Consider the following 27,721-nt stretch of genomic DNA (forward strand, 5'->3'; position numbering starts at 1 on the left):
GGGATTTCTTTTGCAAGCGGTGAAGATAGTCTAAAATCGACTGTGGTGGTGGATACAGACTCTGTGTAGATACTGAAACCACTTACTTGTAAACTGTAAATTGGTGTATCATAAACTATGAATTATAGCTCAAAGCTGTTCAAAACATTCTTTTGTACTGAATACATTTGGTGCCTACTATTAAAGTAGAATTTATTCATTTTCAATTTCTGAGGTTTACAGCCTGCACCGGAAGGACGCCCAAAAGAAGGACGTTTTAACAGAATCATTCCTCAAACTCAGGGGAGTCACCTGGAGCTCCTGGTACAGTCTTTTCAGCTCCACTGCTGCCGGTCCTGTCAGCTTGCCACTGTAAGGCTGGAACCCGTTCAGTTTTCCCTTCTTTAAATCTTCTAATTGTTGACTGAGTTGATCAACTCTTAAAATTGCAGTCTGTACTTCCTGCTTCTTTTCCTGGAACATGGCACTGAATCTTTCTATTTCAGCAGCTGTAATTTCCCATCAGTAAAGAAAAAAACATAATTAGTGGACTTGTTTTTTCATGGTATTTTGCTTTTTTTTGGGTGACAGTTCTTCATTTCTATACCTTTAACTCAACTCTGGCATTATCCTTGGGGAGAAAACCATAAGGTGCATAATCCAGAACGTATTTCAACAAACATGTGACCACTTGGAAGACAGTCATTTGCACTAATTATTTAATGTTTTAATTTTGAAGAAATTACTTATTTCATTGGCTGTGCTGGGTCTTAACTGTGGCATGTGGGATCCAGTTCCTTGACTAGGGCTTGAACCCAGGCTGCCTGCATTGGGAGCGAGGAGTCTCAGCCACTGGACCACCAGGGAAGTGCCTGAATGTTTTTAAATTAGGGCAACTGTCCCAAAGCTACCTTGGTCAAGCCACTTAGGAAGCTCAATGCACCAAAGATACCACTCTGTGAGGGCAGGACCACCCAAATCTATCTTGCTTATTACTGTAACATAAAGCAGGTACTGGGCTTCCCTGGTAGCTCAGATGGTAAAGAATCTGCCTACAATGAAGGAGACTGAGGTTAAGTTCCTGGGGAGGGAAGATCCCCTGGAGAAGGGAATTGCTACCCCCTCCAGTATTCTCACCTGGAGAATCCCATGGAGTCGCAAAGAGTCCGACACGACTGAGCAACTAACGCTACTACCACCAAAGTGGGCACTAACTGAACAGTAAAGTGACGATCCACGCACACACACGGTGAGCATCTGTGTACTTCAGCTCAACACACAGATAGAACTGAGGCTGCTCGGTTAAAACAGAACCTCCCTCATGAACTGAGTCTTAAGAGGACCCGAGTCTTAATCCAACGGGTGGCTACAAGCGAGGTAACAGGAGGGTCTCCCTAATACCCTGCTAAGGCTGCAGAAGGTCTTCTAAGACCTCCTAGTCTCACCACGCATCCTGGCAGCTGCAGATGGCAGAGCAAAGCTCCAGCGCTTCCCTACAGCGAGCTCTGGCATCAGCTTATGACTGAGGCACTTGGAAGCCAGCCTGTCTCACTTGGTCTATGCCTAGGGAGCGTGGACGCCCTGGGCCGCAGCACGTACATAGATTGCCATTCATGATTTTGCTGTAGTCTACTTGTCCTCTCATGGCACGGATCTTCTTCAGCTTATTTTCCTGGGCTTCAACTCGTTCTTTCAATTTCTGAAGCTTTTCATTTTCAGAAATAGACTGCTGCTGACGGCGCTCCTGTTGCTTTAGAAAATGTAAACGCTGTTCCTATCGAGAGAGGAGAATAGCTAGCTTTGAAAATTGAAATGCACAGTCACTTCTGAACACTAAAAACAGTTTAAGTGGAACCCACAGGATCTCCTGTCTTCATGAATATTAGAGAAATGCTGGACACCCCCTCACTGCCATCCTGTGTGTGAAGCCCAGCAGCCCAAGCTTCCTGCTGCTGGTACCAGGTTTCCCGTGCCTACAAAGCAGCTTCCACGGGTCCCTTGCTTAACCTCCTAAAGGAAATGAGCACTGACCAGCAGATTTTATACTGAAAAGAGAGAAGGTGATTAGTAAGGAGATGAACCTCTAATTTGCTAAGTGGCAGGGACCCTGGAGGAAGTGCTTGTTTTCTTTAGGACTAGTTTCTTCAAAAGGAATCAAACATTTTATCATCAAACAAGAACAGGACAGCCCTACAGTAAAAGCACATGTAACACTCTTCAATAGTTTTTTTACCCCACTCATGTGAAGGCATACCTACAGGATAACAGCACTACTGTGGTCCTATCCGTATGCATGAATATACCTAAGGAGAGGTTTACATGTGACTGCAGGCATGACACGTGCAACCTAAGGAAGGGGATATGAGCTTAAACATGGAATAACCCGCATCAACTTGAGTTACACTGCTGAAAATATCAAAGATTCCTTTCAATAGCAGTACCCCTGAATCAATATTTGGAGAGAAAAAGAAAAGCAGAATTAGAAAAGCTTATGATGACATAATACCATGTACATTTCATCTTAGAAACATCATTAATGGAATGAATATATCTTCCAATTTACATAGCTTTTAATTGTTCTTTATCCTTGTATTACTAATAAATCCAATAAACTTTGCAAGACTACCTTCAAAAACAAGTCCAATTTAAACTGTTATTAACATGAATATGGACAGAGTCACATGGTCATTCAATAAATGAAAATAAGTTGAACTGGACATTTGGTTACTAAGCTCTCTCTACAGAGAAAGCAGTAAGAACCTGGGCAGTGATGTCTGCGTGTTCTCTGTGTAGCAGTGTCAGGACAGTTAAGATTATTAGGTCAGGAATCATGCTCAGCAGGCATGGGAGATAGGTCTGATGTTTCAGTCCAAGACTAAACCACTATTCAGAACAGTTGTGAAACCAAGCCATCAGTGTGGGGCCATCCCGGGTACAAAAGCCCTACTGTGTCCCCATTTCTGGTTTATAGGAAGAGGGCTTCAGACTCCTACCCCTTCCCTGAGTCCAAAAGGCAGACTCACACAGTCACTAACCAGGGCAGCGAGGGGATGCAGAGATAAAGCAGGAGCTGTCGGGAAACAGGGTCCTGGCCCCTCCGCCTGCCTCCCCGCTCCCCCGGGGACACACTGCACAACCTATCCTGAGCTCCTCTGCAGAAATTTAGGCCTCACCGGGTGGAGGCTGGTAACTCCAGGCTGAGCACAAGACTCCTAGACACCAGCCTGTTATCTCACCACCAACCTATCAGAACACAATTACACACTGCAGTCTTCACCCCAAATTTTGCCTATTAAAAAAAATACATTCCTGAGAACCATCAATGAGTTTGGATTTTTTGAGCATGAGCCAACTGTTCTCCTTGCCCGGCTCTGCAATAAAGCTTTCTCTTTTCCAAACTCCAACATTTCCATTTTGGTTTCTTTGGCTTCATTATGGGTGGGCAATAGTTTCAAATCCTGTGACAAAGTTTCAGTGACAAATCGAGTCCTCAGTGTATACAGTGAGTTCCTACCATGCCCCAAACAGAGTTCTTGCAGGGCAGGGTACGAGGAAGCCAGTATCTTCGGGGCCCATGACCAGCGTCTTATTGCGGACCGCTGGCTTCCTCTAGAACACTAATGCCAACCACGCCAGCTGAGAACACACCCAGAGGAGAAAGAAGGGGACAATGGACAGCATCTTTTCTTTCCAAATTTTATCTACAAGTGGGTTAAGTTCAACCGCTTCCTGTCCTGGGGGTCTGAGTGTGCAAGTCAAGGGTCAGATGCTCTTGCCCGATACTTCCCCAATGTCAAGAAGCCATAGTGTGCCCTTCTTATCACAGAAGCGATCATGAAGAGGGACAACGTTTACCACTGTGGGAGCACAGTTCTACTCACACGGATCAGCCATGGAATCTAAACTAACGCTGAAGAACACTCTTGCTGACCGTTCCCCACTGCCACTTAGTAACGTACCTTGGCAACCAGCATCTGCTGCTGGTTTTCAATCTGCTGTTGCTGCCGAGCTGCCATATCTTGGAGTTCTGAGAGGGTAAGTTCAACACGTGGATTCCCAACCTATAGAGAACAAAACACGCTCAGACTGGAATGGATGCTTGTCTGCGTCATCATTTTTCTCTAATGTCAGAATGCACACACATCAAGATTTTTAAATAGGTTCCCTAGAAGTTAGAGGAACATAAGTTAGTTTACTTTCTCCTAAGAACCTTTCCTCATTGTTGACTGCTTCTATTAAATTTATTTGAGTAAATGGGGATGTCAAATGTTTAAGAGTACACAAATTAAAAAATAAATGTGCAGGTGACACCTAAGGGCAAATGTCATTTCACTGCCACCTGGTCTCGAGAAGCGGAAATGCATCAAAGATTCTGAAATATAAATATCTCATTAAAAACACCATCAGTATGGCCTACACCAAAGACTGACCCACGATCGACAGAGCATTATCCACATCCGCAGGAGTGGCAACTGATGGAATCTGAAAGCATGTCCCCATCCTGTTACTGACAGGATGCATTTTTTTGTGCTCATCATGAGCTTTCAGTTCAGTTCAGTTAAGTCGCTCAGTCGTGTCCGACTCTTTGCGACCCCATGAATCACAGCATGCCAGGCCTCCCTGTCCATCACCAACTCCCAGAGTTCACTCAGACTCACGTCCATCGAGTCAGTGATGCCATCCAGACATCTCATCCTCTGTCGTCCCCTTCTCCTCCTGCCCCCAATCCCTCCCAGCATCAGAGTCTTTTCCAATGAGTCAACTCTTCGCATGAGGTGGCCAAAGTACTGGAGTTTCAGCTTCAGCATCATTCCTTCCAAAGAACACCCAGGGCTGATCTCCTTCAGGATGGACTGGTTGGATCTCCTTGCAGTCCAAGGGACTCTCAAGAGTCTTCTCCAACACCACAGCTCAAAAGCATCAATTCTTTGGCACTCAGCTTTCTTCCCAGTCCAACTCTCACATCCATACATGACTACTGGAAAAGCCATAGCCTTGACTAGATGGACCTTTATTGGCACAGTAATGTCTCTGCTTTTGAATATGCTATCTAGCTTGGTCATAACTTTCCCTCCAAGGAGTAAGCGTCTTTTAATTTCATGGCTGCAATCACCATCTGCAGTGATTTTGGAGCCCAGAAAAATAAAGTCTGACACTTTCCACTGTTTCCCCATCTATTTGCCATGAAGTGATGGGACCGATGCCATGATCTTCATTTTCTGAATGTTGAGCTTTAAGCCAACTTTTTCACTCTCCTCTTTCACTTTCATTGAGGCTTTTTTTAGTTCCTCTTCACTTTCTGCCATAAGGGTAGTGTCAGCTGCATATCTGAGGTTATTGATATTTCTCCCAGCAATCTTGATTCCAGCTTGTGTTTCTTCCAGTCCAGCGTTTCTCATGAGGTACTCTGCATATAAGTTAAATAAGCAGGGTGATAATATACAGCCTTGACATACTCCTGTTCCTATTTGGAACCAGTCTGTTGTTCCGTGTCCAGTTCTGACTGTTGCTTCCTGACCTGCATACAGGTTTCTCAAGAGGCAGGTCAGGTGGTCTGGTATTCCCATCTCTCTCAGACTTTTCCACAGTTTATTGTGATCCACACAGTCAAAGGCTTTGGCATAGTCAATAAAGCAGAAATAGATGTTTTTCTGGAACTCTCCTGCTTTTTCGATGATCCAGCGGATGTTGGCAATTTGATCTCTGGTTCCTCTGCCTTTTCTAAAACCAGCTTGAACATCTGGAAGTTCACGGTTCACGTATTGCTGAAGCCTGGAGAATTTTGAGCATTACTTTACTAGTGTGTGAGATGAGTGCAACTGTGTGGTAGTTTGAGCATTCTTTGGCATTGCCTTTCTTTGGGATTGGAATGAAAACTGACCTTTTCCAGTCTTGTGGCCACTGCTGAGTTTTCCAAATTTGCTGGCATATTGAGTGCAGCACTTTCACAGCATCATCTTCCAGGAAAGCTCAACTGGAATTCCATCACTTCCACTAGCTTTGTTCGTAGTGATGCTTCCTAAGGCCCACTTGACTACACATTCCAGGATGTCTGGCTCTAGGTGAGTGATCACATCATCGTGATTATCTTGGTCAAGAAGTACAGTTCTTCTGTCATGAACCTTGCTCTAAAGTAATTACTTCCCACTTATGAACTCATTTAAGCCTTAAAATGACACTCTCAGGCAGAGATCATTACAGCTCCATTCTACAGATGAGAAAATAAGCAGAGAGAAGTTCAAATAATATGCCCCAGGTCAGTTGCATGGACAGAGAAGGATGCAGAGGTTTGTTCCTGACCATCTCCTACAGCACCCCCTTCTAGACTGGACGTGTGACATGCACTGCATCACACAATCTTCACAACAGACCTGTGCAGGCAAATGAGCCCACACTGCAGAGGAATCCCGGGGGAAAGGCAGAGGGATATAGTTAAGGACACAGAGCTGGCAGAGGGCCAGAGCTCCGATTCCAGCCACGCCTGTCTTCCTTCAGCCTTCTCCAGCCCATGGGTCACACCACGCAGGTGCACAGCCCCTCCTTGGAGCTCCACGGTCCATCTCTGGGCTCCTCTGTACTCTGGGCCTCTTGTAACTTTTCACAAGGGTACCAAGCCCTGTTCCTCCGACTTCTGTCCTCCCCAAATCATATGGTGGTAAGCCCATTCTGGACTGTTAGAAAGTGGAATCAGGATTTAATTAACTGGAGCCCCCATTCTGTTTATCTAAAGTCCTGATAAAGCAATGTGGAGCAAGTTCCTTTTCTAAACCAGGTGCTGTAAACTGTCAAGTTACAGAAATTTCATTTGAGATTGGTTCATTCTACAAAAATGCCCCACCTGTCACAATGCACTCAAATTTCTGCTTTAATATTAAGAAAGTGTTCTAATTTCCATCTACTGAGATTTTTGCAGTCACCACCACAAGGAATTTTTAAATTACTTATTTTTGGCTGCGCTCGGTCTTTGCCGCTGCGCACGCTTTCTCTGGTTCCGGCGAGCAGGGGCCACCATTAATTACAACGCGTGGGGTTCTCGTTGCCGTGGCTTCTCTTGGTGCAGAGCACAGGCTCTCGGCGCGTGGGCTTTTGTAGTTGCGGCTTGCGAGTTTAGTTTGTCCCATGGCATGTGGAAGCTTCCCGAACCAGGGACTGAACCCATGTTCCCTGCACTGGCAGGTGGATTCTTCATCAGGGAAGTTCAACAAAAGGTATTTTTGAAACTTTCAGAAACATATTTTCGACTAGAGAAAAATGAAGTTCCTGTAACAAATCTTTCACTTTACATTAATTTCATAATTTTACAACTTGAAAAAACCCCAAAACTTAGCTCTTTGGTCTCCCCTCCCCACCAAGGGCTTAAAATAACAATGAAAAGACGACGGAGGAGAAACTGAACGGTTGCGTGTTCTGATATTTACACTTGTGAACAAGACACAGCTCTCTGTATGTGTTGTATTATGTGTGTCTCTAATTATAAACTAAGATATATTATATTGACATAAGTAATTCAGATATTGTATCTTAGGTATATACTAATATATATTGTACTTTAATAGAAATTTTCCCTGGTGGCTCAGATGGTAAAGGTCTGCCTACAGTGTGGGAGACCCAGGTTCAATCCCTGGGTCAGAAAGATCCTCTGGAGAAGGAAATGGCAACCCACTCCAGTTCTCTTGCCTGGAATATCCTATGGACAGAGGAGCGCGGTAGGCTACAGTCCATGAGGTCGCAAAGAGTTGGACATGACTGAGCCACTTCACTTTCAAAACATCTATATGTCACATGGGCTAGCCCAACACAAAGCTCTTAATCTGAAGTTGAATAGAAATTTTATTGATGTAGATATTACAAACATAAAACTGTATAAATCTGTGTTCAGCTCAGTGAATTATTTCAAAGTGAACACACCTGTGTAACTTAACTTTATTTTAAATGGGTTATAAAAACACAAGCCACCATAAACTTGTAAGTCAAAAGATAGGCAACATTTTATACTTTAGTACATATTCCCTAATTTGTTCAATGTGAAAATTTAGCAGCAAGCATCTTTTCAGGGTTTTTTTTTTTTAAAGAAAACAAAAACCTCTGATGCAAATTCGATCCTTTTATGACAGGCCTAACAGCATGTATTTCTCCATGTAAACTAAACCCCAGAGGAATAATTTTAAATTCTCCATATGAACTCAATTTATTCAGACAAACCTATGACCTAATTCCTCACTTATTTCTTTTCATTGCATCTAATAAGAAGAAATCAAATCCTGCTCCCTTGGGCACTTGAAGGTCCCTCATTATGGTAGTTATCTGATGAGATCAACTCCAGGTTACAGAGAGGACAAGTCACTTCCACGACCAGTAAAATGAGTGGGAAAGTTCTCTCGGGACAGCTCTGCAGGCCCATGCAAAGGACTCAGCTCCCCAGCCTTGACAGGGTGGAGGGGTCAGGAGAACTGGAGTTATTTTTTTGTTTGAGCACTATACATGTTTGAAATCATGGTAAGTCATTTACTCTTGATATGCCAGATATAATCCCAGACACTGTAAGTAATAAAAAAGTAAAATGCAGTTGGTCCCTGTTTCCAAAGAGCGAGCCTCTCTTCTGCTGAATGAGATAAGAATCCATCAAGTTCAACCATGAGGAATGGAACCTGAGCTCAGTTCTCTATTCTGATATTCTCACTGTGAAATAAAACGAGCATTCTCCCAGCGCAGCAGTGAGGACTTGCGCGTCATCGTGCACTCCTGTGAAAAGTGCACTGTGCGGCTGGCACCATCTTGGAAAGCCTGCGAGCAGCTCAGAAAAGCAGGACCACAGCCGGCTGACCTGGTCCACCTGAGACCTGCAGGTCTGAGAACACAAAGCGCCTCTTAAAGCCTCACACCCCAAAGAGCTACGAGTCCAAATGAGAAGCCGAGCCCTCCTTACATTACTGCTCCTGACTTTACAGAAATTCCGTGTAAAAACATTATCTCATGGGCTTGAAAACAGATCCTCCAGCCCAGTCAAGCTCTGGATGACTGTGATTCTGGCCAACACCTTGATTACAGTGTCACAAGAGACTCTGAATCCAAGTCACCCAGACAAGCCCTGACTTCCTGACCCCTAGAAACTACATAGATACTATAATGTGCTGTTTATTTCATAACACTGTTAATAAAAATCCCATGATTTTCTAATTTTTATGTTCCTAATTTAAGATCAGCAACTTAAAAAAATTGATAAGCATATATTCTAACCCGTTTCTTTTTTTTTTTTTTTTAGTTTTTTTCTTTCTAACCCATTTCTGACACAAAACTTCAAAAACATACATAATGGCAGTAAGTTAACAAAATGAAATGACAGGCTAGTATATTAAACACACAGTGAAATTTTTCACATTTACTTTAACTGAGGCATAATTTACAGACCATAAGCACACCATGTGAAGTATGCTGCTGCATTAGGTGACCACTGCACATCACCGTTTAACCACCACCCCAGTCAACACAATGCCGCCATCATCCCAGAAAGCTCCCCTCCGAGCTTCCCAGTCAATTCTACCCGTGGGGGTGGGGGCGGTTGCGCCACGATCACCAAGCCCTGTGTGCTCAAGAAGATCACTAGACAGGGTCACTTCCTTGGGTCTGGCTTCTTTCCTTCAGCACGGCGTTGTAGAAACTCGTCCACGCTGCTCCTTTCTGCTGTCGACAGCACTCACTTGTATAAGCACTTTTATTTTCCCGCTCATCTGCTCATGAGCATTCAGGTCATTTCCACTCCTTAGCTATGAGGGATAAAGCCATCTTGAACATTCATGCACCAGTATTTATGTGGACAAATGTTCTGGCTTATTTTGGGTAACTGATGTCAAGAAGTGAAGCTGGGGACTGAGCGCTGTGTGGTTAAGTGCTCGTTTCACTCACTCAAACTGACAAACTGCTCTCCAGCGTGAAGCATCATCCTACACTCTCCCAGCAACACACAAGAGTTCCAGCTTCACCTCATCCTCGCTGACATCATCCTACACTCTCCCAGCAACACACAAGAGTTCCAGCTTCACCTCATCCTCGCTGACATCATCCTACACTCTCCCAGCAACACACAAGAGTTCCAGCTTCACCTCATCCTCGCTGACATCATCCTACACTTTCCCAGCAACACACAAGAGTTCCAGCTTCACCTCATCCTCGCTGACATCATCCTACACTCTCCCAGCAACACACACGAGTTCCAGCTTCACCTCATCCTCGCTGACATTTGGCGTTGTCAGGGTTTATATTTTAATTATCCTCTTTTTAAAATAAAATGTTAACCTCTTGGTGAAGAAAGAATCTCATATAATGGTATTTTATTTTGATAAGAATGAAAAAGGTAAGCATAAAAATGTTATTAAGCTATCAACCCCAAATGCACTATAATCAGATTTTCAGTAAATAAGCTAGCTCAATTTGCTAAAAGTTAGACGTAAACGGGGACTTATTGGCTAATGTCTCATTTGTACTAATTATGTTGAATCACAACTAAGAAAGCCAACAAAATAAAGTATGCTTGACAAACAGGCTATCAGAACTAGATTTTTTAGATATTAACTACAACCCACTTGATAATTATGGTTAAAAGCTTTAGATCACAAGTCAGTTGATAACATGGCTTTAGTCAAATGTGTTTTCATCTCAAGTAATTTGTTTTATATATAATTTTGAAATTGGTTCTGCAATAATTCATTTATTAAAAACATATAATAAGGTTTCTTAACACAAACCATTGTAGACAATTACGCAATACACTTGTCTTCCATCTTAAGCCTCTAATTATGTTTTTATAGATATTTAGTTTTTCAAATATTAGTAAAAAGACTTAGCTTTATCTCCCATTTATTGTACTGTGAAAACATTCTGCCAACATGTGCTAAATGTATTTTTCCAATACGTGCCCCAAACTATCAAAGACCAAAAATTTGTCTGTGAAAACAAAAGGATTCATCACCGCACACAGTATCTGTTCAGTTAATGACCCCTCACTACCACAGTTCCTAGAAAATGACGCCATTTTCCAGACAACTTTCTTTGGTATAGTGACTCATCCAAAACACATTAGTAAGTGCTGTGTTGCTGTTCAGTCGCCAAGTGGTATCCGACTTTGCAGAGTAAGAAGTGACACTGTGACACCAGTTTCAAGCAAACAGTTGGTTTGAACGAAGCGTGTCCCGTGTGGCTCCGCGGGAGGGGACCCTCGGGAGCTGGGCAGCTTTCCCCAGATGCCACGCCCCCGTGCGCCGCCCCTTCCTTCGTGGCTCCTGTGCTGCATCCTCTGGTGGGGGGACCTCACAGCCATGACGACGGCCATGTGCTGAGTCCTGTGAGTCCTCCGAGCAAACTGCTGACACCGAGGGTAGTCCTGGGACCCCCGGATACAGGCACACGCATTAAGGATAAATCAGTTTGCCTTTACACCATAAAGTCAAACCAGATCTTCAGAATTCTATTGGACAAGTGAGCTCCGAATGCTTACGGCAGTGTGTACATATAACCTGGACGTTCCCAGACGGGCAGAGCAACAGTGTCACACGAGGGCCTTCAGGCCCACCTCACACTTACTGAATGAAAAGTTCTGCCAGTGGGGCCGGGGCCTTTGTTTCTTAGACAGCTGACTTTGTGCCCTGCACTGCGGGGAGAGCAGTTGCCTCAGCAGCTGCTGGCAGGCATGGGGCACACAGGTTCAGGTGCTGTTATTCTAGGTCCAGGGTACACGGCAAAAACATTTTTGGAGAAGGATATTTTTAACATCTTATTAACTTTAAAAAATGCACATAAAAGTGCTTTGTAGACAATCAAGTGCTTCACAAAGGTAACATATTATTAGGCTTAAAAGGCAGATGTGGTGCCATAAACACCGTAACCTCTTAGATGTCATGCTTCCAGCACAAGAGTCACGCCTCCTCACCAGCTCCCAACCTTCCTCTAATTATAAGCTCGCATGTAGGCTGCAAACACAGCTTTAATTTTGGTTTCAGGTTTCAGTTTTGTTGATCTTGACACGTAAACATCACCTCCATGTTTACAACAAACAACCTCATCCTGGAAAGATCAAGGACCCATTGCATCGAAACTCACCATACTGTTACTGATCTCCTTTCCTCCTGAGTCCCTTTGGTTTATTATATACACACACACACAGTCCCCGCCTATTTGATATACTTATTTCTCTTCCCTGAAGTTCAGGCCACAGGAAATCTTAGAACACAAAGGGATCTTCAAGATTCTGTTGGACAGCTAAGTTCTGAATGCTTTGGACAGTGGGTACATGCATCCTGGAGGTTCCCAAACCTGGCAGGGCAACAGTATTATATGAGTCTTCCAGGCCCATCCCAGCCTTACTGAATCAGAAGTTCTGCCTGTGGGGCCTGGGCCTTTATTCCTTCAGACTTTCTGAAGCACATACGCCTGCCAGAACCCCACAGAGGTTTCAGACTCAGAGTGCACCAGCAAGTCAGAAGGCAGGAATAGGAAAAGGATTTGTGGAATGATCTTTAGCAACTGGAGGGTAAGGAAGGAGAATCCTTAATCCTGACAGGAGGAACAGTTCTCCCTGAGTGGCACTCAAAAGGAGAAAACAATCCAGTACCCCACCTGGCCCTACAGTGGTTAGTATCTGAAAAATCTGAAACACCATTAAATGCTTTTCAACTTTATAACTAGTGTATAAAAAAGTACTCAGTTCAGTCGCTCAGTCGTGTCCAACTCTTTGCGACCCCATGAACTGCAGCACACAAGGCCTCCCTGTCCATCACCAACTCCCAGAGCCCACCCAAACCCACGTCCATCAAGTCGGTGATGCCATCCAGCCATCTCATCCTCTGCCGTCCCCTTCTCCTCCTGCCCTCAATCTTTCCCAACATCAGGGTCTTTTCAAATGAGTCAGCTCTTCACATCAGGTGGCCAAAGTATTGGAGTTTCAGCTTCAACATCAGTCCTTCCAATGAACACCCAGGACTGATCTCCTTTAGGATGGACTGGCTGGTCTCCAAGGGACTCTCAAGAGTCTTCTCCAACACCACAGTTCAAAAGCCTCAATTCTTCGGCAACGCACACATCCATACATGATCACTGGAAAAACCACAGCCTTGACTAGATGGACCTTTGTTAGCAAAGTAATGTCTCTGCTTTTCAATATGCTATCTAGCTTGGTCATGACTTTCCTTCCAAGGAGTAAGCGTCTTTTAATTTCATGGCTGCAATCACCATCTGCAGTGATTTTGGAGCCCAGAAAAATAAAGTCAGCCACTGTTTCCACTGTTTCCCCGTCTATTTGCCATGAAGTGATGGGACCGGATGCTATGATCTTAGTTTTCTGAATGTTGAGCTTTAAGCCAACTTTTTCACTCTCCTCTTTCACTTTCATCAAGAGGCTCTTTAGTTCTTCTTCACTTTCTGCCATAAGGGTGGTGTTGTCTGCATATCTGAGGTTATTGATATTTCTCCCGGCAATCTTGATTCCAGCTTGTGCTTCATCCAGTCCAGTGTTTCTCATGATGTACTCTGCGTATAAGTTAAATAAGCAGGGTGACAATATACAGCCTTGACGTACTCCTTTCCTATTTGGAACCAGTCTGTTGTTCCATGTCCAGGTCTAACTATTGCTTCCTGACCTGCGTACAGGTTTCTCAAGAGGCAGGTCAGGTGGTTTGGTATGCCCATCTCTTTCAGAATTTTCCAGTTTATTGTGATCCACACAAAGTCTTCGGTATAAACAAAGTATAAAAGTCTTTAATTATGCTCAGATAAAAGCACACAGATATTATCAGCACTGACAACACAGAAGCACAGCTGAAGAAGCTAGAAGGGAGGAGGGAGATGGAGAAAGGGGAGGGGTGCTGAGAGCCTCGTCTTACGAGAAGGGAGGTCCAGAGACATGGTTTCAAGGCGACTGTACAAATAAACAGAGATATATCATTTAAAGTCACGATGGTAATCGATAAAAGAAAGACAATTGAAAGCCAGTAACATGAAGCTGGAAAGTAGAGGGGCAAAGTGCCTTGCTCAAATTCAGCTAGTTAGAAAGTTCTGAAGCCAGTGTCTGAAGATGGGCCCTCTGCACTCCAGGCCCGTTTCTCTCACCCATGTGTGACCATGCCAAGCACTGTGCTAGGCAGTAACATGCCGAAGCTACACGTCCAGTGAGGGCAGAGCCAGAAAAAGAAATATTCTTCAGCCTGAAAACTATTTGGAAAAGTTACTATGAAAATTTCCAGAAAAGACCATGATTAAAATTTCTCTCATTCTTCATTCTCCTCTCATTCATTCATCGTCATTCATTCATTTCTGCTCTTTCAACACAAATTTCTTAAAAAGAATCCATCTGCTTGGACAAACTTCTTCCCCTATAACCAATGTTAGGCCTTTTCTCCAACTCTACATCAGATGACAAAGGAAGTCCTCTCTCCTGGAGACACCTATGATGACTTCAACCCATCAGCCATCTTGTCTTTTAAAACCTGATGGAGGATCAAGACATCAACACTGAAGACACAAAGCGAGTCTGCACGCCTGTCTCTCAGTCCAGAGACGAGCCCATCTGCCTCCGGGGGATGGAGCCCGCGGCTGCGGTTCCAGGACCTGCCGTGGCAGCAGCACGTAGAGGGCATTGGAGGGCACTGCTCTGCTGGAGACCACCCAGTGCATGGGCACAGTGAGGATGATGAGACCAAGACCGCTCAGGCTGCTGTGTCACACCTTCATAGAAATGAGCAAAATACTCGACAAAGATGACAACTTCCACTGTGAAAACACACAGGGAAACCCAAGGCAATGGGGCTGAGGGGCCACAGCGGGGCGCTCTCTCACACACAGCTCTAGACACCAGTGCAGATCCCAACCCAACAGGAAGAGGCGTACTGTGTGTCCCCAGAGGAAGAAACACCACTCATGGCCAACTGGCAGAAGAAGAACCACCTCCTCCTTGCCTGGCAACAATGCAGCTAAGGAAAGGCCACCAAACTTCAAACTCCCAGTTTCCTCCAAAAGACTTTTTCTTGATAACAGCCCCTCCCAATCTCCCCTTCTCCTCTATAAAAGTGTTTCCTCTTGTTTCAGAGGACTTGCATGTGGCTGTCCATAGCTGCATGTCCTGAATTACAGTTTTTTGCTGTTCCCAAATAAACTTGTTTTACTGGTAAATAATTGGTAGTTTTACTGTTTTAGGTTAGTACTACTCAAAAAATAATTCTTTAAAAATAAATTATACAGCTTCTCTGGTGGTCCAGTGGTTACGAATCTGCCTTGCAATGCAGGGGACACTGTTTCCATCCCTGGTCCGAGAAGAGTGCACAAGCCGTGCAGCAGCTAAGCCCGTGAGCCACAACTCTTGAGCCCCAGTTCTAGAGTCCATGTGCCCCAGAGCCCGCGTTCTGCAACGAGAAAAGCCACCTCCACGAGAAGCCTCCACACGGGAACAAGAGCAGCCCCCGACGACTGCAGCTAGAGAGAGCCTGCACACAGCAATGGAGATTTAGCACAGTTGAAATAAATATTAACAATTAAATTATAACCAAAATTCATTAGTACCTATAAAAAGCAAACTTGTTCAATAAAATTCACTATTACTTACCCCATTTTCAGTGCGTTTTTCTCCAGGTACATTTGTTACATTTCTCTGAGTTCTTTGCTCCTGGGTCTGACGGCCACCTAGAGAAATGAGAGTCCCAAACTTACTAAAAGACATCCTGCTGTGCTGCTGCTAAGTCGCTTCAGTCGTGTCTGACTCTGTGCGACCCCATAGACGGCAGCCCACCAGGCCCCCCTGTCCCTGGGATTCTCCAGGCAAGAACACTGGAGTGGGTTGCCATTTCCTTCTCCAATGCATGAAAGTGAAAAGTGAAAGCGAACTCGCTCAGTCGTGTCCGACTCTTAGCGACCCCATGGACTGCAGCCTACCAGGCTCGTCCGTCCACGGGATTTTCCAGGCAAGAGTACTGGAGTGCACTGCCACTGCCTTCTCTGATATCCTAGAAAAACCATATTTTATAATTTCTTCACTTATTCAAATATTTATTGAGCACAAATATAAAATACCAGGCTGGACAGCTCAAAAATTAGTACAGTTGAAAAAATGTTTTATAATCAACATAAAGTTGTTTAAATGAATTTTTTTCTATATTCTATTTCAGAATCTTGAAACTGATTTATCAAAAAGTGTCTAACACTTAAAAATGGTCAAGATGGTAAATTTCATGTTATTTGTATTTTATATATATTATCTATTTTTATTAAAAATTAAAGCTTTTGTTTTAGGAGAGACTAAAATAATGACCTTTATGAGAAAATAATCTAGAAAAAGAATGGATATATGTATACATATAACTAATTCACCTTACTGTAAATCTGAAACTACCATAGCATTGTAAATCAACTGTATTTTGATAAAAACTTTAAGAGAGACAAAAATAGAACTTACAATATCCAATAATTTAAAAACTGATGCACAAACTCATCTTCACTACTAGGGTTAAAACTGAGATGGGATACTATCTTCTGAATTCTCCTTTGTTCTATAAAAATATATATATTTTTTTAATTTTTAAGGGTTTCAAATTTAAACTGGCAAAATTCTCCTGCCATTACTTTTTTAAAAAAAGTGTGCTGCGGTTTTGTGCCAGGTGAGTCCACAGTCACAAACGGCTGTGCTGCGCTGGATGCCTGCTCCTCCTCTGCTCGTCTCTCACCTGATGCTGTTTTGAGAATTATCACACCCCAGAGCCTACTTTATTACTAAGAAAACATAACTTCAAAGGGTCATTAACCTGATGTTAAAATAAAGAGAAAAGAATAACATGTTTTCTTCTATTTCTTTCCTGCTACTTTGCAAGTTTTGAAGAAACATTATATTATGGAAAATACTGCCTCACCTTAAGCCATACATTCTCAGAGAGTGCTATCACCCCCAAGGAAGCAAAGACTGGCTCTTGGGAGATTAAAAAATCTTACTCTTTTTATGCATAAAGCCAAGCTACTGAGTACATAAGCAGACACAGAGCACATCTGATGGGGAAGCAGGGCAAGTAAGAATCCAATACCCAATGCAGGGCCCTTAGGGAGGCCATGAGTGAAAAACAAGGGTAAATAAATGGGAACGACGGAGCGTGCAACCAAACACAGTCACAGGACACGCAACAGGCGCTTCATAACAGCTGTTCTCTGTTAGCAGAAATTACATATACACACATTCTGGAGTATGGTATCTACCAGTTTACAGGATAAATTAAACTCTTTACTGAAAGTAATAGTACTTCTTTGAAATAAGGTGCTCGGGTTAATTTAATATTCTATAATTGCTGCTTCTTCCAAACAATAAACAATCAAATTAGAATACTATAAAACACAGAGAAATTATACCAAGGGTCGCTTAATCTTTGATGGTGAAGAAGAAACGTGATGATTTTGTACTCCAAAGTCAGAAAACAGTAAGAGCTGCCATTTAGTGAGCACCGCAGCAGGACACCTCACTAACTGCCACCGCAACCGTGCGCACCACACACAGCAGGAAGCGGAGGCACAGGGGTGTGACGCCAGGCGCCCCAGCCCACACCCAGCCAGCAGCAGGACTAGCGCTGGACCCAGGCGGCTCCGCTCCAAACTCCACTCCATCAGCTCTGCACTCTAGCCAACGCCCTGCACGTGACCTGCGTCGCGTTCCTTTACACACTAGGCTCCTGTTCCCCCAAGTGTGAAGGTGACGGGAGGTTACGGGAGTCCTCCGCGCTCCCCTCTAGCTTCCACAGAGAGAATTCAGTCCGACTCTTTGAAGTGCGGGATATCCTCCACTTCTGCCAACGCTGTTATTAAACATTCTAGCTTTGCTGACGTGATGAGTGAAATACAGTTATCTCGCTGTGTTCCCTGCACTGCTTTCTTTAGGAGTTTATGGATGGACGTCTTTCCATATATTCCCAGGCCATATGTATTTCCTCTTTGCTATGAACTGCATGTTTGTATATTTTGCCCATTAAAAAAAAAAAAAAAACTGGTTTTAAAAAACCTCACAAATAGGGACTTCCCTGGCAGTCCAGTGGTTAAGACTCCTTGCTTCCAAAGCAGAGGACCTAGGATAGATCCCTGGTTGGGGAACTAAGATCCCACATGCTCCATGGCACGGCCAAAAACAACACAAACAAAAAGAAGCCAACAGGGATAATGTGCAATAAAATAGTCTTCTTTTGACAAAAAGATGTCCTTCCAATTTTTTTTTAATATCAGAAGTAATCCACAATCACTGTTAAACAACAAGTTAAGGGATTTTTTCTTAACTGTACAGTGTATATGCTTTCCAAAAAAAAAAAAAAGATTCCCTTATTTAAATTTTAATTAAAAAATGAGTAATTTATGGGAGACTGGTATTGGTATATGCACACTCCTGTATATAAAATAGATAACTAATAAGAACCTACTGTGTAGCACAGGGTACTCTACTCAATGCTCTATAACAGCCTATATGAGAAACGAATCTTCAAAACGTGGATGTATGTACATGACAACCGCCTCACTCTGCTGCACACCTGAAACTAACACAACACTGCAATTCAACGATGCTCCAATAACAAGTTTTCAAAACAAGTAGTGTGTCCCCACTGTTCCAAATTCAAAAGGAGCAAGAAGGCATACTTGACCAGTTTCCCCTCTCTCCTTCCCCAGAGGCCAGCCATGTGACCAGGGTCTTGCTGATGGTTCCACAGATACTACACACACACACCAGCCAATGCAGGCCACGCCGCTCCTCTGTCATCTGTTACACAGAGGGCACCACGTGTGTACACGGTGCTTACTCAGGGAACGAGTGTAGGAGGTGGTTCAGGACAGGGCGCGGCACAGACACGCTCTCGTTTCTCCAGCCGACACCCCTGGAGGCACTAACGGCTGCCCCCGCCAGAGGCACCCCGTGAGTGACGCTGCAGAAGTGCCACTTGTATGTGTGCGGACACAGCCACGGGACAGACAATTCTCAAAAGCGAGGCTGCCGGGTGAAAAGTTTTATGCTTTTGTAAGTGTGGTAGATATTGCTAAATTAAATTGCCTTCTACAGAAGCTGCCAACAGTGTGGAAGACTGCCTGTTTCTCGGCGTCCGCCAACACTTGGTAAACGTTCTAATCTCTGCCATGTGACAGGTGAAACAGTGTCTCGGTGTTTGCCCTGCCTGTCTTTTTTAGGAGTACAGCTGGGCATCTGGCCATGTGTATTTCCTTTGCTATGAACTACATGTCTGCATATTTTGCACATTTTATTTTACTGGCTTTGTTATCATTTTATATAAAGGTAACTAACCCTTTGCAATATGAGCTATATATGCTATTTCCCAGTTTATAATCTGTCTTTTGACTTCGCTTTAGGGTGGTTACTGCCATGCAGGCTTTTGTTGTTGTTTTTTAAATAACTGTTTGTCTTTTCTATTATGGTTTAGCGTCACACTGAAGTCCTGTATGTATATACACCCACACACAAGACTATGTGTATATAATAATAATATACATATATTACATTTGTTTTGTCCTTGTACCACAAGGCTTGCAGGGGCTCAGTTCCCTGACCAGGGACTGAACCTGGGTCACAGCAGTAAAAGACTGGAATCCTAACCTAGGCCACTAGGGAACTCCCCACTTGGGTGGGGTTCTTTTTTTTTTTTATTTCTCTCTCTTCAAATACACATATATGTGTTTTTCAGAATTTTTATGATGTTTTCATGGTTTCATTTACTCTTAAAATCCAGAGATTTCAACCATGTGATATTTCTCAAAAACAGTCCCTTCTGGCAGCAGAGCCACGCCCGTGTTTCATGCATTATGTGACTGGCTCAGGATCCTGAGGAGGCAAGGGCTGGGAGCCTGAAAGTGTGAAGCATCATAAACGGCACTAACAGGGGTGAAACCTCACGAGACACCAACTCTCCCTCTCACCACCCGTGAGTTAACAGGGGAATAATTTAACGTTTATTCCTATTTTCCTTAAATTAACTTTCATGGCAAAAATTAGCAAATGGGGGGAAAGCACTTATCTACCTTGTTCACTGCTCTCTGTTGGGGAATCTTCATGTCGAAGGAAAAATTTCACTTCTTCCCTTCGTGGCCCCCACTTCTGAAGATGTTCATACATCATATAATCAAAGGGTATGGGACGCTCTAGGAAAAAACAAACAAAAAAATTCTTACTTTTCCCAGAGACAAACAAAATGAATCCTATCAAAAGTAAAAAATGAATAAAAATAAATTTAAATAAACGTACACACATATATATTAGAATTCAAGGATATAACAAGCACTACATTTTAACTTTAATGAAATAAAAGCAAGACTATAAACACAAAGAAGTAATCATAAAAGCAATTTTGCAACATTAAATAGGGAACATTGGGAAAAATGTCCTTTATTATATTTATCATGAAGCAGGGTACCTCCCACTCTTTCAAAGGAACACATTAACAAACTGCCCAAATTTTATTATTCACTAAAATGTTACAGGCAGCAATCAGATGTACAAAGACTTGACACACACTTCCGGCAGTGCAGCCAGCCCACAGCAACACTTGCACCAGAACGTTCACAGCAGCCAAACAGTGGAAACAAAGCAAACCTCCACTAACCGATGAAAGGATAAATGCAACGCTGCATATCATACAACGGGTAGTTTCAGCCAAACAGAGGAATTAGGTATTGATGAGTGCTACAACATGGATGACTCTTAAGCAAGCTAAGTGAAAGAAAGCCAGATCAGAGTCACAGACTCTATGATCCGATCTATATGGGGTACCTAGAAGAGTCAAACACAGAGCCAGACAGTAATAGAGCGGTCGCCAGGGGCTGGGGTGGGGCAAACGGGAGGCAGACAGTTCGGAGACGCTGAGAACGCCCTAACACCCATAAAGCTGCACCCAAATGGGGGGTTTTATGCTATGCTAATTTTATCTCAACTTAAAGGGAAAGAAAGGAAACCTTGAAATGTTCCCACTGCTGCTTGTGCTTGAAAGTGAGGACGGACACTGGCAGGTCTCGAGGCTGGGAGAAAACGGCCTGCCCTGGGAGGAGCGGGACGCAACTGAACTGCGCTTCTCCTCTCAACGCAGGAGCACGGCTGGGTGAGAGACCCCTGCCCAGATCAAGTCAGGAGAAAGAGCCGCGCGTGTGGCAGCCTCGTCATACACGCAAGATGTGATTTAATTTTCGGCCTGAGAGAAGGGCCAGACTTCCACAAGGAAGAAAACCCCGCCATTCACAGAAACACAACGCGCACTGTGCTGCTGCTGCCACTTCATCTTCCTACACGTGTAGGCAAGCTTTGTCTTGTTCAACAAACCTCGAAGGCAAGGACATAAATCGTTTCATCTTGGTTAATTCAACTCAGAACTGAGTATCTGTACAGCAAGAAGCAAGCACAAATTGAACACTGAAGAAGTATTCAATATTACCATTCCATATTTTGTGTTTTTTTTTAATTTGTTTAATTGAAGGATAATTGCTTTACAGAATTTTGTTGTTTTCTGTCAAACCGTAACGTCATTTACTTTTTGAAAGTAACAATTTTTGTGTTATAAAATTTTTTTTAAAAACATGTATATTCTAATGCTATAGCTGTGGAATTTAAGACTAATCATGTCTATCAGTTTAACATAAAATTTTATCTTAGGCCATATTTTTATTAGTATTGCTTTGGCTTACAGATTTGTTTCACATTAATTAAAATCAACTTATAACCTTCACTTGGGCTTCCCTTGTGGCTCAGCTGGTAAAGAATCCGCCTGCAATGAGGGAGACCTGGGTTGGAGACTTGGGTTTGATCCCTGGGTTGGGAAGATCCCCTGGGGAAAGGAAAGGCTACCCACTCCAGTAGTCTGGCCTGGAGAATTCCATGGACTATAATCCATGGGGTCCCAAAGAGTCGAACACGACTGAGTGACATTCACATAATCTTCACTTAAATCTGAGCATAACTTCACCAAGTCTGAGCATAACTTTATAAATATTAAATCTAACTTTTCCTTAAGCCAGTTATTTAAAAAAAATTGTTTCCCTTTATAAATAAAAACATTTTTAAGAAAAAATTAACTTTAAGAAAAGCAAACTAAGCTTCAGCAGCTTAAATAAAGGTTAACTAAAATGTTATTTCTGTTTTAAAGTGAAAACAAAACTACCCTGCACATATCATGTAATCAATACTATACCTCATCAACACTGTATGTACTGGAGAAATCTATAAGACAACTTTCAGGCATTCTCGGAAAAGGCAACAAAAAACACCAAGTAGGAGACTTCACAAGAAGAAAAGCTGAAGGTCCTGCCTGCCCGCCTGATTCACATTAAGCTGACGCCCGGTGTGAGGAAGGGGCCAGATGAGAGCAGGGTAATAAGCGGGCCAAATGAACAGGCTGTTATGGGCTGGGCTGTGTCCCCTCACACAGAAACCCACATGCCGAAGTCCTGAACCTAGTCCTCCATAAGAATAGGACCTTATTTGGAGACAGGATCTTTAAGAAGGCAGAAAGTAAAAATGAGGTCATTAGCATGGGCCCTAATCCAATGTGCCTGGTGTCCCTTTAAGAAGAGATTAGGACACACACACACAGAGGGAGGGCCACACGAGGACATGGGGAGGAGGCATGACCATCTACATGCCATGCGGAGAGGCCTCAGGAGAGACCAGCCCTGCTGACACCTTGAAGTCAGACCGCTAGCCTCTAGAACTGCGAAAAGATGGGTGAATTTCTGTTACTCAAGCCGCCCAATTTGTGGCACTTCATTACGGTTGCCTGAGCAGACCAATACTCAGATCCACACAGAAACACTCTCCTCTCAACAGGGGACTGAAAGGGGCTTCCCTGGTGGTTCAGTGGTTAAGAACTACCTTGCAATGCAGGAGACTCGAGTTCGATCCCTGGTGGGAGAACCAAGATCTCAAGTGTGGTGGAGCAACTAAGCCCTCGGGCCACAACTACTGAGCCTGCGCACTCTGTGCCACAGTGACGATCCCGCATGCTGCAAGTGAGACCCGACACGGCCAAATAAATATTAAAAATTTAAAAAAGCATTGACGATTATATTGGAGTATTCTATTTATGAACACTGATGACATGAGTATACCGTGAGTAACAGATGTGGTAATTTTATGCAAAGGGTTCTCCAAAATCTGAAAATCACTTGAATTGCTCCTCCAGGGTAAAAAGACTGAGAAAGGCCGTGCTTGCTCCCTTCCTTTGAACCTCATCCGCCACCATCTTGCCCAGACTTCGCTCTGCAGCTCCAATTTACTCAATGATGTGTTTACTCAGGGCCTGCTATGAGCACCAGGCTGGGCACTGCACGTATGACGGTAAACAAGTCCCCGCCTTCAGCGGTTTTAGTCCAGTGAGAGAGGAAGAGATGAAAGCCACTGTCCTGTTTTGATAAACACAATGACAGTACTGAAGCAAAGAGGAGAGACCTGTAACACCCTCTAAGACTCAAGGAGAGTGAAGGCTGGGGGCCAGGTGCTGGGGACTGCTCTAGACAACGGGAGCAGCAGGCTGTGACCGTCTGTTCTGCGGGGAGGCAGGCCTCATTCTCGATGAGGTAAAACCCCGGGTCATGGAGACGGCCATGGAGCCAGGGACAGCACCAACTCAAGACTCACATAAGAGACTAGCATCCTCCGGCAGCCGGGACCACGAGGGCTCTCCCAAGCTAATACAAGAGGCCGACCAGGAATTAGAAGTGATAACAAGCAACAAAGGCAAGAATGCTGAGGCGAGAGAAGAGCGCACAGTGACAGAGCGACCAGGCTCGAACATTCACCCTGAAACCACCGCTGCGTCATCCCTTCCTGTGTGTCAGGCTGATACCCGAGGACCTGGCCTCTTCTGCTACTTCGGTGATGGCCCACCATTTCTCAAAGTCAAGTTTCTCTCAATGTGTCCTTAAAGTTTTTACTCCAGATGTGAAGGATAACACAGAAAATATTTATAAATCATATACCTGATTAGGGACTTGTATCTAGGATACATGAAGAATTCTCACTGGGGATGTTGTGTACAGCACGGTGACCACAGTTAACATTGTAACTGCAGGTGTGAAGCTGCCAAGAGAGTAGACCTTAAAAGTTCTCATCACAAGAACACATATTCTGTAACTGTGTAGGGCAATCAATGGATGTGAACTAGACTTACTGTGGTGATCATTTCACAATACACACAAAAATCAAACCATTATGTGGTACATTTCAAACATCATGTTGTACGCCAATTACACCTCAGTTAAAAATTGTTTTTAAGAAGTGTTAAGAATTCACTGATTATCCCTGAGTGTCCTTAAACACATCCACCTGGACACCTGTCTCAAACGCAGCATGTCCAGCTAGCCACTCTTTTGCTCCCTGACTCGGAGTCGTGAGTGCACACTGCCCCTTCTTCCACTCGCTGCTGGAGTGGAGGCCTTGCCCATCTCAGCCCCCCCCTCAACGCTGTCTGAGGGGCACACCCTGTCCATTCTCTTCTCCAGTCCTTCCTTCACACTGCTTCTCTCACCCAGCATATCTCATCCCAGCTCAATTCAACCTCTCCGTTAGAGTCTATGTTATTTTGCAGAATTTTCTGCATTCAGTAATCATATTACCTGCACTGATCTTCTCTGACCAGCTAGCATGACAAATCCTTAAATGTAAGAGCCAGCCTTAACTCTTCTCAATTTAATAAATATTTATTAAGGGCTTACTATTAATATTTAAACATATGTCCCCTTCCTCTTAAACGTCCCTCCCAACTCACCCCTCTAGGTTGTCACAGAGCACTGGGTTGAGCTCCTTGCTATAACACACTTTTTTGAAAATAGCATTTATAACATCCTATCCCCATGTGATATAACGAGTTTTTAATTTCTCAATTCCTTATTACCTCAGGTAACAAAGAACCAGGAACAAAATTCTGCATTCAACAAACATCGGATTTCATGTACTTGGTCACTATTATAGAGCCTAATACATACCATTTCCCCTCCACACTTCAGCTAAATGGCAACTGCCTTCTCCAGGTTCTTTGCAGAATTCTACAACATCACGACATGTTGTTTCTGGTGTTATAGGAACTTCTGTTAAAATCTGTTCATTGTTGCTCAAGAACACGGTTAATATCATCTGTAAGAAAAAAGATTAAATTAAAGCTACAACTTAAGAGTCATTAAGCAATAAAAAGATTAACTTGCAAATTAAAAGTGATTTCCCCACCTTCCTACCACCACTCCATCCAGCCAAAATGCTTACAGGACAGGTTAGGCTCACTCTAAAGTTCATGTTGAAAAGTTAAAATGTAAGACAAGTCGGGAAAATGCCCAAAGAGGAGTATTAGAAGGGAACTAGCACTGCAGGGACGGGGGAGCCCGGGAGGCTGCCGTCTCTGGGGTCACAGAGTCGGACACGACTGAAGCGACTTGGCGGCGGCAGCAGCACCACTGGATGTTATAAAGCCTCGATACGGTAAGGCACCAGAACATGAAGGACCAGATCAGCGGACAGACCATGAAGTCCAGAAACAGAAAATGGCAAATGATGAAGGAGGCGCCTCAAAACCAACGAGGGACAAGCTATTCAGTGAATGATGCCTGAATAGTTAACATACCCAACTGGAAAGAAATGGGTTTATATTGCATATTATACACAAGCAGTAAGTTCCTAATCAAATATTTTAAAATAAATCACAGAATTATAAAAATTCTAAACTAAAACTGGGTAAATTTTTTTGTAACCTTGGAGTACAGAGCCCTTTCTAACTATGATTAAAAAACCATTATAAGATATATTCAAGTAATTAAATACAAGGATCTTTTACAAAGCAAAAAAGACAAACTGGGGGAAATATTTGCAACTAACATTACATATGAAAAGTCAGTCTCAACACTAAAGTGAAAGTGACAGTCGCTCAGGCGAGTCCGATTCTGCGACCCCGTGGACTATACCGTCCACAGGACTCTCCAGCCCAGGATACTGGAGTGAGTAGCCCTTCCCTTCTCTGGGGATCTTCCCAACCCAGGGATCAAACCCAGGTATCCCACATTGCAGGTGGATTCTTTACCAGTTGGGCCACAAGGGAAGCCCTCAAGATCTAAAGGGCTCCTAAAAATTGGTACTAGAAAGACCAAAAATCCAACTTATTTTTTTAAATTGAAGAAATAATATATCACAGTAAAAAAATGAAAATGGTTCTTAAATGAAAGCACATTATAATTTCAAAAAATAAAAACTGTCCAGTATTATTTTTTTTAATCTTAAAAAAAAAAAAAAAAAAAAACACACCAAAAACCTATCACTTTGACCTAAGAACTCAACAGATCCTGTGAGAAGGATTTTTAAAAACATTACTCCTAAAGTAAAATTTAAACCAAAGATTTTCTTTAATCAGACAATATCATAGAATATTTGTTTAATCTTTGATCAAAGTCAGAAACAAAATCTGTATTTGTCCCCAAATTCCCTTCTCAAAATCTCAGCTGTCAACTGAGTATCTTAGTATAGTTTATTGGTACAATATTTTTTTCTTAGAAGTGCCCTACATTCCCAACTTTTGAGATTTAAACATCTTTATACTGGTGGCCAGGTTTTATTTGACCAAAACCAGTCACAGTTACGAACTGCTCTCTGGGCCCCGTCTCCTCTCACCCCACCTGCCCCATGGCTGCCACCGGTTCCCTCTCTAAACGTGAACCAAGTGAAGTCACTTCCTGGCTTAAAACATTCAGGGGCCTCGTACCACCCAACAGCCACCCTTCCCCAAACATGTTTTCTGGTTTATAAACAGGAAACCGGGCTCTTTACGGAGCACTCAGAGGCGAGCATTGCCATGTTCATGTGGATCTCTAACTTTTCTCCCCCAGGGACTCTCACAGGGCCTGGATCGCCACGGAACACCCTTTGAGAGAGCCTGGACAGCAGGACAAGCTGCAGGCCCTGACCAAGGGGAACACTCCTCACCACCTCCCTGGCCTGCCAGGACTCGTGCCTTCCTGCGCTCAACCTCGCTGCCCCTCCCCAGCTCTCTCAGGCCACCGGCCCTCTGCCCCAGGGCCCCTCCTGTTTGCCTATAAACTCCTGTTCACCCTTCAAAACTCAGTTCAGATGCTACCGCCTTTGCAAAACCTCCTTTCACCACCTTCTCTCACCAGGGAGGCCACATGTTCCTTCCTCTGTGATCCAGTGACCCTTCACACACATCTTTATTACATCACAGCACCAGCCTGTTTACCTGCCTCACCAGGCTCCAGGCAATTCACTTTTGAATCTTTCATTCCACTTCCTGATCAGTATCTGATGCCTGCAAGGCTCCCTGAAATCTGGTCGACTCCACGAACGACACCAAAATGTAAAGTCTCCACCACGCCACAGAACTGGAGGAACACTACACATGCTCTAGGTGAGACACAGCCGATCCGTTCAGTAAACAAGCATTTTCATTCAGTTCTTCTGGAAATTATAAACACAGTTCTATTTTACAAGAAATAAAACAGTTCTTTCTGCTCACTGATCCAGACAAATTTTTAAATGTCGGGGGTCTTTTAAACACATAACTGGCTTGGAATCTAAATAATTTGGAATAAAACAGGTAAATCCTGGATCTAGTACAAACAAGTCCAGAACTTGAAGGGCCTTAATGCTATACCAGTTTCACCAGAACAATCAGAATAGATTTTTACTTTTATTTACACTTTTATTTTACAGTTCTAATGGTAATTCTGGAGTAGGAAATGGCAAACCACTGGAATATTC

At 43.5% G+C, this 27,721-nt stretch overlaps 1 protein-coding gene across 8 annotated transcripts in view; it reads right to left on the bottom strand.

The window, feature by feature from the left end:
• Nucleotides 1-27,721, bottom strand: part of PPP1R13B (protein phosphatase 1 regulatory subunit 13B) — an 82,770-nt gene that overhangs the window by 16,129 nt on the left and 38,920 nt on the right. For 3 of the 8 annotated variants that reach the window (XM_059879381.1, XM_024982191.2, XM_059879382.1), the window contains exons 2-7: nucleotides 24,952-25,099; nucleotides 20,005-20,124; nucleotides 15,566-15,642; nucleotides 3,939-4,040; nucleotides 1,579-1,753; nucleotides 292-488 (exon numbers count right to left, since the gene is read on the bottom strand). In XM_059879381.1, coding sequence (XP_059735364.1) covers nucleotides 292-488; nucleotides 1,579-1,753; nucleotides 3,939-4,040; nucleotides 15,566-15,642; nucleotides 20,005-20,124; nucleotides 24,952-25,099 — 819 coding nt within the window. Of the gene's footprint in view, nucleotides 1-291; nucleotides 489-1,578; nucleotides 1,754-3,938; nucleotides 4,041-15,565; nucleotides 15,643-20,004; nucleotides 20,125-23,946; nucleotides 24,047-24,951; nucleotides 25,100-25,189; nucleotides 25,641-27,117; nucleotides 27,447-27,721 lie in introns of those variants that run through there. The other 5 variants (XM_059879385.1, XM_059879383.1, XM_059879380.1 and 2 more) reach the window with 5 other exon arrangements.

This window comes from Bos taurus, chromosome 21, assembly GCF_002263795.3.
Source record: "Bos taurus isolate L1 Dominette 01449 registration number 42190680 breed Hereford chromosome 21, ARS-UCD2.0, whole genome shotgun sequence".
In the NCBI taxonomy this organism is placed as follows: domain Eukaryota; kingdom Metazoa; phylum Chordata; class Mammalia; order Artiodactyla; family Bovidae; genus Bos; species Bos taurus.